At 39.0% G+C, this 20,382-nt stretch overlaps 1 protein-coding gene across 4 annotated transcripts in view; it reads right to left on the reverse strand.

The window, feature by feature from the left end:
- The window catches only part of atxn2 (ataxin 2), a 139,435-nt gene that overhangs the window by 104,371 nt on the left and 14,682 nt on the right, over positions 1-20,382 (reverse strand). For 3 of the 4 annotated variants that reach the window (XM_063034630.1, XM_063034631.1, XM_063034634.1), the window contains exon 2: positions 12,964-13,000. The exons of the other annotated variant lie outside the window; for it this stretch is intronic. In XM_063034630.1, coding sequence (XP_062890700.1) covers positions 12,964-13,000 — 37 coding nt within the window. The remainder of the gene's footprint in view (positions 1-12,963; positions 13,001-20,382) is intronic. 4 annotated transcript variants of the gene reach the window in all.

The following is a 20,382-nucleotide window of genomic DNA, read 5'->3' on the forward strand; positions in this document are numbered from 1 at the left end:
GGAGAGCATTCTGACTCGCTGCATCACGGTCTGGTACTAGGCTCCAGACTATCCAAGACATTTTCAAGGAGCAGTGCCTCAAAAAGCCAGTGTCCTTCATTAAGGACCTCCACTACCCAGGACATGCCCTCTTCTCATTACTACCAACAGGAAGGAAGAAGACACACACTCGGTGATTCAGTACCAGCTTCTTCCCCTTTGCCATCAAATTCTGAATGGACAATGAAACCATGAACACTACCTCACTACTTTTTTGTACGGATACTTGGATAGATGGAACAGACAGAACGAGATGCGCATACTTAGTGTAATTCAGTTTTTTCCCTAAATTATCATGTATTGCACTGTACCGCTGCCACAAAGTTAACAAATTTCACGACAGATGCCAGTGATATTAAACCTGGTTGTGATTCTGACTCATTCAAGGTGATTGTCGATACTTTCAAAATTTCATAGTTCATAACTTGCTGAAGTAGTGAATTAGTTTCACTTTCACTCCTGACCATTTCCGGCATCTCCAAGCCTGAATGCTTGAAACCACATTGAGCAAAACAGCTCTGAATTGTCTTATTGCTCATTTCTCACTAACTTATCTTGTGACAAAAATCATTGCTTTTTCAACACAAACGCGTGCAACTGAAGCTATTTAAAAATTGCTCACGCAAAACAATGTACTGTAGTGTCTAATGGCTACACAAGTGCACATGAATGACGCTAGTTAGAAACTGTTCGGCAATAGTCTCCTGTCCCAACTAAGTGAAAGAATGTCCCAAATAAACAAAGGGAATCAAAGTTCAAAATAGAGTGCATGATGTCACCATATAGCCCTGAGATTCTTTTTCTGCGGGCCTACTTAGCAAAAAGTAAATCCTGACTGTTTTCCCACTACACTGATTAACCAACGTCCAAATTAACAGGAATCCACTTTATATAAGAAAACTATTAGGCCATTGAGCTCAATCAACCATATAGCTTCAATAATTGCTTTAGAAAGCTATTGAGAGCTGGCAATTTTTTTTGTATTTCAGTGTAGCTTTTACCACAAAAACAGTACAGGATATTGCAACATCCAACAAATTGTCAAATATGACTCAATGCATCAAAATAATACTGGTTATCCAATCCAGTGAATTTAATTAGTAGCAAGAGTACAGAGGCAAGCAAGTGATGGTGGAAAAAGCTTATTTTTTTCTGTCCCGCAGTTATTAACTCTAAACCCTTATCTCTACCTGTTTAATAGCTGATTTAGCCTGAGACATGATTACATCTGATGAATTCTTTGTAATATCTTGGATACGTAGTTTGGCGTGTACATTGAAATTGACAGCATTGATGCCCCTCCCACACTTTTTCACTGCTATATCAACTGGTGTTGCTTCCTGCACTCATGCCACCAACTTCCTGAAGTTCATGTGGACCATTTCTGCATCTCCTTTCCTGGATCTCTCTCCCCCCATCTGAGAAGGCATTTTATTTATTAATCTCTGCTACAAATTTCTGGATTCCCTTGACCACATCTATTCCCTTCCTGGCTACTGTAAGGGTGTCATCCTTTTTTCTCTCACCTTTTCTACCTCTGCTGCATCTACTCTCAAGATGAGGCTCTCCCCTCTAGGACTTCTGAAGTCCTCCTTCAGCAAATACAGCTGCCTTCCTGCTGTAGTTGATGGTCCTTTGCATGCATTCTCCAGCTTCTCAATTTCCCACGCATTTGCTCTCACTACCTTTTATCCACAGAGAGAATTGGGATATAATTTTTCTACAGAAATTCGTACTTCGCCACTTCCACCAACAAGATTCCACAACCAGCCACATCTTCCTCTACCTCTCCCTTTCTACAGGGACCACTCTCTCCTTGACTTAGTGGACCACTCATCCCTCCCCCACTCCCCTCCTGTTCCCTGGCACTTTCCCCTGCATCTGGAGGAGGCACTGTATTATCCTTTCACCTCCTCCCTCATCACTATCTAGGGACCTAAGCAGCCTCACTTGTGTGCCTACGTTATCCTGGCAAAAACAAGCATAGTTTACGTAACCATCCTACAGAGCACTTTCACTCTGTCTGCAACAGCCATCTTGTGCTTTAAGTTGCATGTCATTTCAACTCCCCATGGTTTTCCATACTGCCCTGTATGTCCTTGGCCATCTCCACTGCCACGTTGGGGCAATATGAACTGGAATAGTGTCAAATATTCAACCCAAGTAGCTTACAACCCAATAGCATGAGCATCTTAGGTAGCACACTCTCCCAATGTTCTTTTCCCATTCCTATCAGTCTACCCAGAGACTCTATTCCTTTTTCCACCTTTTCCATCCCTCCCCCCCCCCCCATCAACTTCATCACCACGTTCCATCTGCCTATCTGATGGAGAAACTCACTGGGTAAACACCATGCAGAAAGGACAGAAATGTCAAAGGTTTGGGCCAAAACCTTGCATCATGTCCTGATACAGCTTCAACATGAAACGATTACAATTTTGTCCCTCCTACAGATGTTGCTTGACCTGCTGAGTTTCTCCAGCAGATTTTTTGTTACTGCAGATTCCAGCATGTGCCATCTTGTGTGCCTCCATTCTTCTTCCATGCTTTGCCTTTCTTATCCCCTCTCCTGTCTGGGTCCATCTGACTATCATCCTTCCCCTTAACTGGTTCTACCTATCATCTACTAGTTTCTATCTTATCGCTCCCTCTTACCTCTATAGACCATCTCCTCTCTGCTCTGTCTTGATAGCCAGAAGATCAACCATCTCTTTGCCTCCACAAATACTGTTTAACCCAATGAGTTCTTCTAGCAGGTTATATTTGGTGTAAGATTCCAGCATCTGCAATCTCTTGTTCCTCCATACAAAACAAATTACTCTGACAGCATTATCAACACAGCTGGTGAAAATAAAACTTTCAATGGTAGGTATCAAAAATAAAAATATTAGAAACAATCAGGTCACACAGCATGTGTAGAAAGAGAAACAGAGTTAACCTTTCAGAATGTCAGAATAAAGGTCTTCGTCCTGAAACAATAACTCTGTTTCAATAACTGTTTTACTTTCCCCAGGTGTTGCCTCACCAGTTGAGTGTTGTCTGTATTTTCCACCTTTACTGCATTGTGCCAAGTCCAAGAAGTAAGGACGATCCACTTTAGAGGACACATACAGCTCCCTACGATTTCCTCCCTCAGATAGACTACAGCATTGTAAAAACAATTATTTGGCACAGATGAGAAAATCTAGCCCCTAGTGGAGGTTTCAACCCCTTCAATAATACGATCAACCTTTTCCCCTCTTAATTTGTATATTTGGGCATCAACCCATTTTTATAATTGTCTTCCCTCGTGCTCTTCCCCCAATAAGCTCCCAATTTTGTAATGCAACTCAAAGTATCTGAGTTATTATTCTGCATTCTGTGTGGTCAATTTTCTGACACAGAACAAACTAAACCTTCCCCAGCAAGCCCATCTTCCACATTCTCACAACTTAGGGGCTTTTCTCTAAAATGCCACAAAAGCAAATTATTCCAATCTGTAGAAGTATCTCCAGCTCAGTCATTAAGCTGAATTTGGGAGTTGGATCCACTCTGTCACACAGGACTGAGGGAGGAGCTGGATGGAATCAGAGCCATACAGCACATAAAAAGGCCCTACAGCCTATACATGTCCCTGTTGACCAAGACATATATTCAAGTTAATCCCATACAGCACTGTACCAAAATCTCAGGAACCAATATACATTAGGATGCCAACAACAGGAATTCTGCAGATGCTGGAAATTCAAGCAACACACATCAAAGTTGCTGGTGAACGCAGCAGGCCAGGCAGCATCTATAGGAAGAGGCGCAGACGACGTTTCAGGCCGGCCTGAAACGTCGACTGCGCCTCTTCCTATAGATGCTGCCTGGCCTGCTGCGTTCACCAGCAACTTTGATGTGTGTTGCTTACATTAGGATGCCTTAGACTTTTGTACAGTACTTAATATTCATTAAAATAGGAAGGTGGTTGGAAACAGAAATAAGAGTACTTAAGCTTTGTATTAGCCTAGTGGTAATTGAGAGCTATTTGGTAACTGTTAAGACAATTTACAGTGTTAAGACAATTTACAGTCTGTCCTCAACCCCCTCTATTATCTATACCCTCATTATTATGTGGCTAGATTCTACTCTACTCCAGTTTGCAGATTCTATCTCAAATAACAATGAGTCAAGAGTACAGGAAATTGATAGAGAGCCTAGTGACAGTGTCATAACAACCTTGTCCTCAATGTCAACAAAACAAAAGAGATGGTCATTGACTTCAAGAAAGGGAGGGTTATGGACTGCAGTTCATAAGCTCCTATTTATATTAACAGTGCCAAAGTCAAGAGGGTGAAGATCTTCAAGTTCTTTGGAATGAATGCTACCAAAAGCCTTTCCTTGTTCAATCTCATTGACTCTACAGCCCAGAAGACTCATCAGTGCCTTTACTTCCACAGGAGGCTAAAACATTTTGGCATGTTCCCTTTGAGCCTCATCATAGAAAACACCTAATTCGGATACATCACAGCTTGGTATGGCAAATGTTTTGCCCATGACCACAAGAAACCACAGGTGTGATTGACACAGCTCAGTACATCATAGCAACCAGTCTGCCCTCCATAGGTCATTATAGCCTTGGTTAAGACCCATCCACCCATCATAGGTAGGAGCTACAGAAGCCTGAAAGCACCACTGTTACAGGACTACTGTGGACAGTTCCCTCTTACTCTTGATCTCAATCTTCCTCATTATAACCTTGCATCTTATTATCTTCCTCCACTGCACGTTCTCTGTAACTATAACACTTTATTCTGCCATTCTATTCTTGTTATACCTTGTACTACTCAATGCACTGATGTAAAGAATTTATTTATACATACCGGTGACTCAGCACATGTGACAATAATATCAATTTACCAATCAGGAGTGAAGTCAAAATTAAGAAGGGAAAGAGGAACTATAAAATTATCAATGAACATCAAACAAAATATTTTAAAGACATATTATATAGACAACCCCTGCAATTCTGTTATTCAGGTAATGGAAATTTGCCCTTACTAAATTCACAGATCACCAGCAAAAATCTGAGATAAGAAGAAAATAAAATTTGTGACTATGAAATTTATGTTAAAAAGGTAAATAAACAAACAAAATGCATTTTAACTAAGATTTCTTGAAGCATGTGCCAAAGATGTGACTCCAAATTACAAAAAAAGAGACTTGGCAATTTTGTAGGAATGCAATCTCTCTTCTCTCCTCTCCCCCCCCCACCCCGCCCCCCATAACGTGGGGATTACCTGCACCTAGCTTCAGGTTTTAACCGGGAGATTAAACAGTGGTCATGACATCAGATGCTCAGATGCATAACAAACATGTTTTTAATAGAGAAGAATAGGGATATATTAAATAAACTAATGAAGCAATAAAAACTTAAATCCAAATAGACTGCAACATAAAGGAATGCAGGGAAGAGATAAATAGAGGCATTACTACACAGTCATTTGTTAGAAAAAAATATATAATATCAGATAGTTAACACAACCTCATGTGTAAGACAACAGTTAGGAAAATGTAAAGGCAGTCACAGACTAATAGCACCAATAAAAATCCATTAATCTGACAAGATCAGGGGTTTGGTGATGCCCTGCTTTAAGGATGCCAAACTATTGGATATTATGTTTTACATTATTAAAATCACTTTTTTGATTATACATTTTGGTACAGGTCAACCTTCACTAATCCGACTACCTGTAATCCGGTTCCTTCGATAATCCGACACTGATTATGCTTAATGTGATCCTTCTGTAATTCGGCATTTTCACTAATCCGGCACTCCTCAGGTCCCAATCATGCCGGATTAGTGAAGGTTAGCCATTGCTTAATGTAATCCTTCTGTAATTCAGCGTTTTCACTAATCCGGCACTCCTCAGGTCGCAATCGTGCCGGATTAGTAAAGGTCGACATGTATAACTTTTCCACTGAACAGAGCAAATTTCACAGCAGCATGGGCACTGGGGTTCCAGTGAATTTAAAGTGAGTACAGAAGCAGTGAGCCAGATGCCAATTCATTAGGATATGCAAACAACCAAATAGTATTTTACATGTTAGTGCATTAAAAAGTAGTGAAATCTTCATTAAAAGATCAGCAGGAAAAATTCCCAATTTGCTTGAAGATGTAAAATTGAAATGAAAAGCTGTTTCACAACTTGCACTAATAATTGGAACCAAGAACATAATTTCTAAATTTGAAGATGACAGAAATTTAAGGAGATAAGCAATATAGGGGAGAACAGCAACAAATTATTAAACCTACAATAATTGCAACAATATACCTATAAATCAGATAAATACATAGGCTACTTATTATTTGGAAGGTGCAAATATAGATGAGGAACAAAGATATCTTGGAGTACTAACACAACAGTGAATAAACAGTGCATTATAACTATGCAAACCAAGGACAAGAGTTTATTTCTAGAGTGACAGAATTGTAAAGTAGGGAAGTTATGCAAATTCAATATCAAACTTGTTGTTATATTATGAAAATGATAAAGTAGTAACTGAGGGAGCAGAGAAGACTTACAATGGCAACACAGGAAATGTGAAGACATACATACAAGAAAGGATGAACAGGCTATGTCTTTAATCCTAAGAAAAGGAGGCTGAGGTAAAATCCAAAGAAGATCAGTAAAACAAAAGAATACAGAAAATATTTCCATATGGGGTGGGGAGAAGTGAAGAAGCATCAGAGTTAAGTCACCAAGAAATCAGGAGTTCAGATGAACCTTCTCTGCACGAAGAATTGTGATGATAAAGTTTAAGGGAATGGGGGAATTCTCAGATTCCTGTAAACAATGGATTCAGTACTGACTATGTCTGTGACTGCAGTGTGTTTGAATAGGGTCTCACAGCTGCTTTCTTTAGAGCAAGATGTGGGTTAAAGTTTGTCCAGGTCCACATAAGATGTCTCTGGGCTTTTCACACCTTTTGATTTTGACAAAAAGCTGTACCTGATGGAAATTAGACAGAACATTCCTTTCATAATTAAAGCACAAATCTGATGGATGTTCTTATCTTTGTCATTAAGTTGTGGCTCCAGCAAACCAGGTAGGACATTCTTTTCTTTAATTAAGGTGGCTGGAGTGTCCAACAAATTGATTGTACTTCTGTATCAATAGTCCATTGACCTGACCGGAATAGTTATCAAACTGATTGTTCTTTTGTATCGGTGGCCTTATAACTTCTGACAACTCTGACATCGGGCAGTGAACTTGTAGAACCTCCGGGGAGATGAGAAAGGGTCTCTCCCTGATGTTGGGTCGAAGTTCACTCGCCGGCTGAGCTCGAAGAAATAAGCGGGTGAAAAGATAAGTAACGATCCTTTTGTGCTGTCGTTATTTGATCCAGCAAAGTTACGTTTACAGTGATACTGTGGAATGCACTGCCATAGAGTGTGCTTAAAGTAAATAAAATACATGAATTTAAGGGAAGCTGGAAAGTGCATGAGGATAAAGTGCACAGACGATTATAATGAATATAAGTAAGGAAAATTACGAATGGAGTATCTACTACTGCATGGACATGCTGAGCTGAATAGCTTCGGTGTAATATTTCCCACATAATCTGGTCAGTACCTATTTTAGAGAGGAAAATTGCAATGGGAACTTGATCTTCAACCTGAGCAATTTACCTCACTCTAAACAAACACACTGACAATTTTAAATTGCAAATAAGGAATGAAAAGGTTTCATGAAAGTCAATGAAACAAGCAGCACCTCAAGTATTCATCCATTTACAACTATTGTTGGCAAAATTTCAGATGGTGATGAGGAAGTGTACAGGAGTGAGATAAATCAGCTGGTTAAGTGGTGTCACAACAACAAACTTGCACTGAATGTCAGCAAGATCACGGAATTGATTGTGAACTTCAAGAAGGAGCAGTTGAGGAAACACACACCAGTCCTCCCATTAAGGGATCAGCAGTGGATAGAATGAGCAGTTTCAAGTTTCTGGGTGTCAACATTTCTGAAGATCTATCCTAAGCCCAACATATTGATGCAATGATAAAGGCACAACAATGGCTATGCCTCATTAGGAGTTTGAGGAGAACTAGCATGTCACCAATGATTCTCGCAAATTTCTACATGGAGAGCATTCTGATTGGCTGAATCACCATCTGGTATGAAGAAGCCAATGCACAGGGTCTGAAAAGGCTGCAAAAACTCGGTCAGCTCTATCCTAGGCCCCAGCATCAAGAATACTTTCAGAAGGCGATGCCTCAAAAAGGTGGCATCCATCATTAAGGACCTCCATCACCCAATACATGTGCTATTCTCATTACTACCATCAAGGAGGTTGTACAGGACCCTGAAGACACACGCTCAACATTTCAGGAGCAGCTTCTTCCCCTCTACCATCAGATTTCTGAATGGTCAATGAACCCACGTACACTATTTTTGCGTGTGTCTATGTCTGGGTCTGTCTAAGTGTGATATATATATATATATTTTAAAAAACACTATAAATTACAATTTTATATAAATAATTGTAATTTATAGTGTTTTTAAATTATGTTTTGCAATCTACTGCAACCACAAACCTACTAAATCTGATTTATTTGCCTAGTAGAACTTTTGAGTAAAAACAGTGCTCCCATTCCACTCCGTGTTGCTAAGCATGTACGAGTTTTGTTTCCAATTTCAATTTGAATCATGTGCAAACATACAGCTTAAGCAGAGGTAAGTAATACAATTGCTGATTCTTTATAAGCTTTGTTATGCAGTCAACTGAAAAATCCCAACTGACCACTATACAGAAAAAACGACCCATTTTATGAAACAGTGGCCACTTATGACTTGCCCTCTACTCACATTCTACTGACGTTCTGATTTTGTTCAAATAATACTGTTACTGCATGGTCACCTTCTGCATTAGGTACCTAGTGCAGTACTGAAATATAGTTGCAAGAAAAAGTTTGTGAACCCTTTGCGATTACCTGATTTTCTGCATCAATTACTCATAAAATGAAGTCTGATCTTCATCCAGTTCACAATAATAGACAAACACAATCTGCCCAAACTAATAACACACGAACAATTGTACCTTTCATGTCTTCATTAAACACATTGTTTAATCATTCACAGCCCAGGCTGGAAAAAGTAGGTGAACCCTTGTACTTAAAAACTGGTAAAACCTCCTTTAGCAGCAATGACCTCCACCATTTCCTGCAGCTGTTGATCAGACTTGCACAACGGCGAGAAGGAATTTTAGACTATTCCTCCATACAAACTGTTTCAATTCACCAATACTTCAGGGATAACTCTGATTTGGTCGTTCCAAAACACATATTTTCTTCTTTTTAAACCATTCTGTTGTTGATTTACTCTTGTGTTTCGGATCAATGTCTTGTTGTATTATCCAATTTCTATTAAGCTTTAGGTGATGGACAGCTACCCTGACATTCTCCTGTAAAATATCTTGATACAATTTTGAATTCATTGTTTCACTCAACAATTGAAAGCTGTCCAGGCCCTGAGGCAGCAAAGCAGCCCCAAACCTTGAAGCGTCTTCCGCCATGCTTCACAGTTGGGATGAGGTTTTGATGTTGGTCTGCAGTGCCCTTTTTCCTCCAAACATAGCAATGTGTATTTCTGCCAAAAGGTTAAACTTTTGACTCATCTATCTACAGAACATTGTTGAACATCCAGGTGGTCTTTTGCAAACGTGAGACATGCAACAATGTTTTTTTTTGAAGAGTAGTCGTTTTCTCTGTGCTGTCCTTCCATGAACACCATTCTTGTTCAGTGTTTTTCTTATACTGCACACATGAACACGTGGCCAAGTGGTTAAGGCATTGGACTAGCTACCTGAAGGTTGTGAGTTCAAGCCCCAGCCGAGGGAACGTGTTGTGTCCTTGAGCAAGGCACTTAATCACACATTGCTCTGCGATGACACTGGTGCCAAGCTGTATGGATCCTAATGCCCTTCCCTTGGACAAAATTGTCGTGGAGAGGGGAGACTTGCAGCATGGGCGACTGCCGGTCTTCCATACAACCTTGCCCAGGCCTGCACCCTGGAGAGTGAAGACTTTCCAGGCGCAGATTCATGGTCTCGCAAGACTAACGGATGCCTTTATTTACACATGAACAAAAACTTTAGCAAGTTCTAAAGATTTCTGCAGGTCTTTTGCTGTTACCACGGGGTTCTTTTTCACCTCCTTCAGCATTCTATGTTGTGCTCTTGGTGGATCTTTGCAGGACATCCACTCCTAGGGAGAGTTAGAACAGGACATAATTTCCTCCATTTGTAGACATTTCTTCTTAATGTGGACTGATGAACACTCAGGTCTTAAGAAATGCTTATGTAGCTTTTTCCAGCTTCACCCATCTCTACAATTCTTCTACGGTCCTCTGAAAGTTGTTTTGATTGTAGCATGGTGCACGTAAGCAGACCTTTCTTGAGAAAAGCTGGCTCTGTCAGTAACCTTACTTTGTGTGTCTTCCACACCTCCAATCTCATCTCATTGATTGGAACACCTGACTCCAAATAGCTTTTGCAGAAGGCATTACCCCAGAGGTTCACATACTTTTTTTTAACCTAGACTATGAACGGTGTAAATAGTGTACTCAGTATTGATGAGAAGTACAAATTTTGTGTATTATTAGCTTAGGCAGATTGTGTTTGTCTATTATTGTTACCTAGATGGAAGATCAGACCACATTTTATGAGTGATTAATACAGAAAACCAGGTAATTGCAAAAGGTTCACAAAGTTTTTCTTGCAACTGTACATACTAGGCCCAAATAGTCTTTGTTAGGATGTGTGCTTCACACAAATCTCCTACAGAAAAATATTATTACCAGTGCCTTCCATTTCTTTTCCCTCAATATGCTCTTATGTAGCTTCTGCATCAATGCACTAATGCTCTTCACAACTACTAGTAGTGCTTTCAAAATGACAACCTACCGAGTTTACTTGTTACTTTCTTCAATTTCTACTTATAGTTTTCCAGCCCCTACAACAGAATTATTTTACCTTTGGACTAAGGTTTATTCTATAATAAACTTTTAAAAACCCTCCAATGAATTACCACATATCTCCTTTCATAAGTACTTCTGTAATGTCTAGATATTCCTCACTAATGCCTTTCAAATGCCTTCTTTTACAAATTATCAATACATTTGCTTAGCTGTCAGAGCAGTACATGTTATGAATAATTCCACAGAGTGAACTTGGCTGCTTATATTTTCCACAAATAGTACAATTTTTTGGCAATATAGTTGCTTTACCTTACTTGTAATAATAAAAATTTCAGGAAACATTAAACAGTCCATGGTACCGTCTCTAATGTTCATTCCTAGTTATGTTATTAACTGCATGAAATTTCACGTGCTAACTATAAAGGCTGATTTATACTTGTGCATCAACTGGATGCCGTAACCTACGCAAGTGGCCTATGCGCATTGTGAGCATTTATACTTCTGTGTTGGTGTGATTGTGTCACCCTGCAATTCCGGCACGTCGCGCATGTGCACACACCTGCCCGCGCAAAACTTCATGGTTGTGGTAGTCTTTCTCCAGGTAAACAAGTTTAAAGCGAGCGTCTTTTTTCATAAAAGCGAAGTGCGTCCTCCATAATTTCGGAGGTCTGTAAAGCTTTATGGAAAGCATTGCAGCCAGAGTTCCTTCCCTGCCCTTCAGTCGCCCAATGGGAAGCTATTGCAGCGATGGAGGAAATGTGATGCTACCAGGCGGACCAATCACAGTTCTTGCTGTCTGCGTTGCTGCAACGCGTAGTTACATTTTGGGAGAGGTGCGCGTCAGGCTACGGCGTAGGGATCCGCATAGGCTCTGCGTAGGGTTTATCGTGACGCCATACCTACAGTGTCCAGTTGATGCACAAGTATAAATCAGCCTTAAGACATTCCAGTATCATAAATCTGAGCGACTGCTGTACAAAATTAAACTTCAAAACTAATCTGTACACAAATGTGGCAAACATACATTGTTTTAGCATGTTAGTAATTTTATAGAGTGTTATATTCATCTTTCAACACTTTACAGCAACACCAATTTCTGGGCATCGCAGAAGGTGCTGTTGCTTCTGGAGTACCACCCTGCAGAACTGGGAATTAACCCAGTAATAAAACATGTACAGAGAGCATAGAGAAAGGAGGAAAATATTACAAACTAGGACTTCCAAGGTGATAGCAATATTGATCCTAATTTTGCTGAGCAACTTCAGCTGGAAGCACATATCAAGAGTTCATATTTAGCTTGTCATCAATCATTGTCTAAACTCAATCTTTTCTGAACAAGAAACAAAATAGGCATGGCTTTCAATGTTTATTCTGCCAATTCAAAATTCAAAATTTTTAATGTTCATTAGTTACAAAATAAGTTGCAATTATTATTTGTCATTAATTTATGGCAGGGTAATATTACTTTGTGTTGAGTGTGGAAGTTATATGTACTGTGTTGTGCATCGTAGACTGGAGGAACATTGTTTTGTTTGGTGGTATACATGTGAACAGTTGAATGAGAATAAACTGAACTTGAACTTGAATTTGAATTGGATGATTTTTACTTTTTTCCTGGGGATTTCTTGACTTTCTAAACGAGAAAGCCAGAAACAATCTTTGCAAAATGAATAACCTCTACAAGAACCTCGACTTGCCACTGCACAGAAGTTTGGAACAGTATTGGAAATAATAACATCTAGCTTTAAAGTTCACACTTTTGACTTAAATTAGCTACGCAAAACACTTATTTGCTGGAAACAAGGGACCCCATTTAGCATGCCAAAAATGTCATTATATTAATATGCAATTACAAACAAAATCGATAACAATCAAATTAGTTAATTTTACCTACTCATATAACTCATTAAAGTTTAACTATATTTAGTGGATACCCAAAAAAAAATTAAATCATAAAATATTAACAAAACACTATACTTACTGTAGGCTGTGGAGTTCCTTTTCCACTGCTGCGTCCTCTGAAACAACATTATTAGACTCATGTTAGGATCAGAAGCAATAGTAAAGTTATATGATAATTATCTAAAATACCTTGAAACTTGAATTGAACAATGTTCAAATATCACTCCATTTTTTTCATAAAAAGACTGCCTGAACATGCACACTTAATCATTTACAAATAAGCAAACAGAACTCAGCTGCCACAACAATAAAACTCCAGTGCAGCTACCCTCATCAATCTTCAAGACAATGCTACTGGCAACAATTTTTGTTACTTGGAATGGAGTGGAAAATTGCTTTGAACCTATCCTGCAATATATATGTACAAAGTAAGCAAATTCCAAGAAGAACACAACCTTGCCGTGGTTTGGAGGCTTGACTGCCTCAATACCTGTACCAGAGTCAGAGCCTTGTGCTTTGGCTCTTAGGGTCACTCATGCTAGTCAGGTTGAAGGGCAGCAGCCGGACTAAGAGTAGTCCACCAGTGCTCCAGGTTCGAGGATTCAGCTCAGGCCAGCAACACTAACTGGTAAAACAAAACAACCCTAACTGATTACAGAAAGAGCAATAAAGAATCCTTCTACATCTGTGTGCGACGGTATTCCTGATCTCCATCCGGGACTTGCATGGCTGCCAAAACCAGACAGAGATGGAGGCCTTTCATTGCTGCCCGAAATACCAGTGGTGTAATGAGCAGTAAGTAAAGAGAGCAAACTTTGAAATACTCATTTCAAACACTCGAGCCCTGATGAAAGGTCTCGACCTGTAATGTCAACTGTTCATTTCCCTCCATAGATACCACCTGACCTGATTTTTCCAGCATAACATGTGCATTACTCAAGATTTCCAGCAGCTGCAGAATCTCATTTTGTTCATTCACAGAATAAACATATCGAAAACAATGACAGCTTACTGCACTTCAATAACCATCTTAAATTACAACATCATATGCCACAAAAGCAGTTCTTCAAGCTGTTCAGTTGTTTGCTAACAAAACAAAAAGTCATTGAACTAGAATCTACACATGTGCAAATACCACCAATTAAGTAGTGAAATTTATCAGGGATTTTAAAAAGCTAGTCATCAGTAAAGGTAATTATGTACCTAGTGGACAGTTTTAACATCCCATCTGATTCGACGATGAGCTCAGGAAGAGAAGGAAATCTGTCGCCCTTCTGACCCATATGCAACTCCGCACCACACATCAAATAAATGACAAATATTAAAGGTTATGATCAATATTGTAAGAAATTTTCAATGTCAAGGACACTCTCAGACTTTCAAATAACATTGATATCCTTGCTAGCTACCAACCCTTAATGTACATAGGTCTTAAATGGTTGTCAAAGCAATTCTGGGGGCAGCTAAACATTTACATTTTATAAATAATCTAAACCACTATTTAAAACAAAATTCCTTGCATCTACAAAGCAATCACTTGAAAACTCAGGTGATGGACAAAATTCATAAAGGAATACTAAAACTATATTGAGGTATCAGCACTGTAACATCCAGATTCCTGCTCACTTGTTACCATCAATTAACTTCCACCTCATGTTGTTACATTTCAGATCAAGTAAAGGCAGGAGCCTAAAATTTCATAACTTGAATGTTAAAGGAAATCCATGTCCTCCATTCATGCAGGTAGTGAACAGCATGTGAGCAACTGCAGTTAAGTGTGGGTAAGTGAGCAGTGAGCATATATGGCTTGTAACTCACTGGGTCATATGTTGTGCACCAAAGCTTTAGCCCTGTGCCATTGAGAACTGCAACCAAGGTTACTGCAATATACAGAAGGTACCAAGTAGGGTGGCCACTGAGTGTATGAAATGCTGGTTAGACCACTCTGCACAATCACATGGTTTTCCAGCAGGTGCACGAGTTTCTTCCCACTTTCCAAAGATGCATCAGTCAGTTAATGGCAAAAACTTAAAGGGAGTTGATGCTTGAGAAATAATAAATTGCTGGCATAAAAGGAAATGAGTGGGGGAATGGTGTTTTGGGAGCCAATGTGCCAAACAGGCTCCTGTCATCTCATAAATCTGCAAAGGAAGAAATAAAACAGGCCATTAGGTTTGGTGGGGGGGGGGGTTGGTTATTATTCTTTCACTAGGCATAATGTAAAAGAGCATCAATTTTGCTCCCTCAATACTACTTGATACGATGATGAATCTCCAGAAGAGCTTCAGAAAAGAATCACTGGTCACAGAACTAGAAAAAAAGACTTACTACTACAATGGGATTTAAAAAGTCAAATCTTTTCAATTTAAAAATGAGTAGACTTTGGCACCTGAAGGGATCAGAATTCCTGCACATAGCTTGACTTAGACAGTCATAGAAGATTTGAGTTTTTTGTATATAGTAGAGAGTATACTGACTGGCTGCGTCATGGCCTGTTATGGAAACACAAATGCCCTTGAATAGAAAAGCCTATAAAAAGTAGTGGATACAGCCCAGTCCATCACGGGTCAAGTCCTCCCCACCATCAAGCACATCTACAAACAGTGCTGTCACAGGAAAGTAGCCCCACCATCCATGCCGTGGTTTTTTCTCATTGTTGCCACCAGGAAGGGAGCGCAGGAGCCTCAGGTTCCACATCACCAGGTTCAGGAACAGTTATTATCCCTTAACCATCAGGCTCTTGAACCAGATGGGACAACTACACTCAAACACTAAATTGATCAAACAACCTATGAACTCACTTTCAAGGACTCATCATTCCGTGTTCCCGATATACAAACATTTGTATATTGCTTATGTATTTATTATTTTGTTTGCTTTTATTTGTATTTTACAGTTTACTGTTTGCCCGAGTTTTTTGTGTGTGGTTTTTCATTGACTCTATTGTGTTTCTTTATACTTTCTATGAATGTCTGCAAGAAAATAAATCTCAAGGTAGTATATGGTGGCATATGTGTACTTCGATAATACACTTTTACTTTGCACTTTTTATATAGTTAGATATTACAGTGGACAGTGCTCAAAGGTCTGCTGGATTACATTTTAATAGACCTCAGGGTTCAGAAGAGAATTTCCAAGTTATTTTAGTGCTATAAGTTAGCTTAGGTATTTTTGTCTCCCCTACCAAATCATTGCGTACATGTGTCATGATTAAATTACCCTATTGAATAAATTATCTCCATTTCCAGTTGCAAGAAAAGTTTGTGATCCCTTTGCAATTACCTGATTTTCTGCATTAATTACTCATAAAATGTGGTCTGATCTTCATCCAATACACCATAATAGACAAACACAATCTGTCCAAACTAATAACAAATACATTTGTACTTCTCATGTCTTTATTGAACACTCATTCACAGCCCAGGCTGGGAAAAGCAGGTGAACCCTTTTACTTAATAACTGCTAGAACCTCCTTCAGCAGCAATAACTTCCATCATTTCCTGCAGCTGCTGATCAGACTTGCACAACAGCGAGAAGGAATTTTAGACTATTCCTCCATACAAAATTGTTTCAGTTCATCAGTATTTTTGGGATACCTTGAGGAACAGCCCTCTTCAGGTCATGCATCTCTATTGGGTTAAGGTCTGGACTCTGACTTGGCCATCCCAAAACACAAATTTTCTTCTTTTTAAACCATTCTGTTGTTGATTTACTCGTGTTTTGGATCATTGTCTTGTCTTGCATCATCCAACTTTTATTAAGCTTCAGCTGATGGACTGCTACCCAAACATTCTCCTGTAAAATGTCTTGACACAATTTTGAATTCATTGTTCACACAATGATTACACGCTGCCCAGGCCCTGAGGCAGCAAAGCAGCCCCAAACCACTAGCATGCTTTGTATGCAGTGACCTTTTTCCTCCAAACATAACAGTGTGCATTTCTGCCAGAAAGTTCAACTTCTGACTCATCTATTCACAGAACATTATCCTAGATGTGTTGTGGAAATCCAGGTGGTCTTTTGTAAACTTGAGATGTGCAGCAATGTTTGTTTTTTGGAGAGCACTGGTTTCCCCTGTGCTGTCCTTCCATGAACACCATTCTTGTTCAGTGTTTTTCTTATTGTGGACACATGAACAGAGACTTTAGCAAGTTCTAGAGATTTCTGCAGGTCTTTTGCTGTTACACTTGGGTCCTCTTTCAGCATTGCACGTTGTGCTCTTGGTGTGATCTTTGCAGGATGCCCACTCCTACAACAGTTCTGAGTTTCCTCACTGCGGATTGATGAACACTCGGGTCTTTAGAAATGCCTTTGTAGCTTTTTCCAGCTTCATGCATCTCTACAATTCTTCCTCTATGGTCCTCTGAAAGTTGTTTTGATCAAGACATGCTGCACATAAACAGATCTCTTTTTCGAAAAGAGTAGTCTCTGTCAGTAACCAGACTGTGTGCCTTTTTTTTTAATATAGGACAGGGCACCTCTACAGTAACACCTCCAATCTCATCTCATTGATTGGAACACCTGACGGCAAATAGCTTTTGTAGAAGACATTACCCCAGAGGTTCACTTACTTTTTTTAAACCTAGACTTAAATGATGTGCTCAGTATTAAAGAGAAGTAAAATTGTTTGTGTGTTATTAGTTTAGGCAGATTGTGTTTGTCTATTATTGTGACTTAGATGAAGACCAGACTGCATTTTATGAGCAATTTATGCAGAACACCAGATAACTGCAAAAGGTTCACCAATTTTTTTCTTGCAACTGTATATACAAATTGCTGATTGATAATACAGCCTTGCTTCCTTATGGAGATCAGTTCCATCAAATACTACCTTGTTAACAGAGCAAAAATTGGTCTTTAAATTTCATTGAAGAATTGGAAACAATATATAATCCCGAGAAAAATGCTCAAGTAGTTAATAAGACCCAGATGTGCATTACGTATTGACTTTCATCAGAAGCTCTAATTGTTCTCCAGGCAAGATACTGAGCTACATTACACCACACTGCCAATTTATACATTGCTAAATAAAATGTACATTTATATGTAAACTATCATTGAAAGGATGTAGACTTTTCAACATGAAATCCTTGAATTGAGCGTCGGGGGGAGGTGGAGCCTTTGGTCTAATTTGTTATATTTTAGTAGACTATATATGAATTTTAAAAGCATAATACTTTCTTTTGTAAGTCATGAAGAGTACAAAGAAATTTCTTAAATAAGCAGGGGTTCCTGGCCACTGTCGCAATCAGTGATCACGGTAAAAATTGCGTGCTTATTAACACAGCTGAAAATTAGTTTAATTGTCAAAAGAATATTTTAATCAATGTCTAGTTCACCTCCTGCAAAGGTCTGCAAATGACAACCCTGTGGAAATTCCCCATGGTTATTATTTTGATATGGAGCCAAGGTCCTTTTCCAGTGGAAGGATTTTTCGCCCCCACAAGAAAAACTCTGCTGGTTGGGATTTGTACCCAAAATTCCTTAACCTTTATTGTGCCTGTTTGACCCATTTCAGCCAACCTACTGAAAATCCATACCACAGTCTTACCTGAAGACTTATTTTACACAATAAAGATTTAAGAAAGCCTAGAACAGTGCTATCTATTGGAGTTGTAAGGATTAGGATACAAAGCAAAAGAAATATTTAATTTGATTTGCACTCAGGTTTGTTTAAAAGTTACTACTTACAAATAAAAGCCACATTTTAAAACCTTCTAAGGAATTTCTAGAGTAAACTGCTTGTTACTTCCTCGAAGAACTCTAACAGTTTTGTCAGGGAAGATTTCCCTTACAGAAACCATGCTGACTTTGATGTATTTTATCATTAGCCTCCAAGTACCTCGAAACCTCATCCTTAATAATAGACTCCAACACATTCCCAACCACTGAGGTTGGGCTAACTGGCGTATAATTTCCTTTCTTTTGCCTTCCTTTCTTCTTGAAAAGTGGAGTGATATTTGCAATCTTCCAGTCCTCTGGGACCATGCCAGAATCGAGAGATTCTTGAAAGATCATGACCAATGCATCCATTATCTCTTCAGCAACTTCTCTCAGGACTCTGGGATGTAGTCCATCTGGCCTAGGTGACTTATCCACCATAAGACTTTTGAGTTTGCCTAACACTTTTTCCTTCGTAATAGCAATGGCACTCACTCCTACTCCCTGACACTCACAGACCACTGGCACACTGCTAGTGTCCTCCACAGTGAAGACAGACACAAAGTTCACACATTATATTCATCTGCCTAAGGAGATGTCAGGGGTATTTTTTTTTTAAACGCAGAGTGGTGAGTGCGTGGAATGGGCTGCCGGCAACGGTGGTGGAGGCAGATACGATAGTCTTTTAAGAGACTCCTGGATAGATACATGGAGCTTAGAAAAATATGGGTAACCCCAGGTAATTTCTAAAGTAAGTACATGTTCGGCACAGCATTATGGGGCGAAGGGCCTGTATTGTGCTGTAGGTTTTCTATGCTTCTTTGTAAACTGAAACTAGAACTCAAAATTTCACAAACAGTATTCAGTAAAGAAAATGTTATGATAAATGCATTGGCAACCTTAATGGAAAGAATGAAATCAGAAGTTTCTGCACCTTATGCCAGAGAATAATCTAGGGAAGCAACTTGGCCAAGTATACAAATTGCCTGAAAAGATCCATTTCCAGTCCCATCCTGAACATGACCTCCAAATGGCATCGGTTCTTTTTACAAAATATACACTACTTTCAAACCTAAGCATTATATGGAAGGTAAGCATTCTGCTGATTCCATTAGCACCTGCTTAGACCCATCCTGTGTTGCTTTGCAAGGTTGATAATGTAATCATCACACTAACTGCTGTGCCAATATGCCACTCTTCTCTATTATCTTCTCCTTAACGCTAACATCAAATTTATCTTCAAATTCCCTTTAGGTTCCCTTTTCCCCCAGTCTCCTTTCTCTGCAAATCAAAACTTAATATTTACATTTGGCAAGTTATTCACAAGGGAACTATTGACAAAATCCTTTCTACAGATCAAACCATTCATAAACTTAGTATTACAGCGAGGAAGAAGGAAATGCACTGAAGATTAGACAAACTGCAAATGACCTTCTGCACCACTACTGGATTGATCACTGAGGAAAAGACTGCACTGGGCAGTCCCAAGAGTCTGAATGCAGTTACCTTGTCTCTCCATGCCATCCACAGCAAGTGATCTAGCACAGACCCATTAGTTTGAAGTGAAGGGTAATGTATTTTCTTTCTTTCTTTTTAAATCTTTTTATTGAGTAAGTATACAAAAAAGGTAAGCCATATAAACATTAATACAATGTTAAAGTATAATAAAATTCCAAAAGGTATCAATACCAAAAAAAAATACTACAATGTAATTTAAACATAAAAAAACCAAGATAACATAATAGTATACTAAATTTTATATATATCAATGGAAAAAGAAAAAAAACCCCCCCAAAAAAAAACCCACCGTGCAACTAACTAAAAGCAACGCAAAGCA

This window comes from Mobula hypostoma, chromosome 27 (genome assembly GCF_963921235.1).
Source record: "Mobula hypostoma chromosome 27, sMobHyp1.1, whole genome shotgun sequence".
NCBI lineage: Eukaryota > Metazoa > Chordata > Chondrichthyes > Myliobatiformes > Myliobatidae > Mobula > Mobula hypostoma.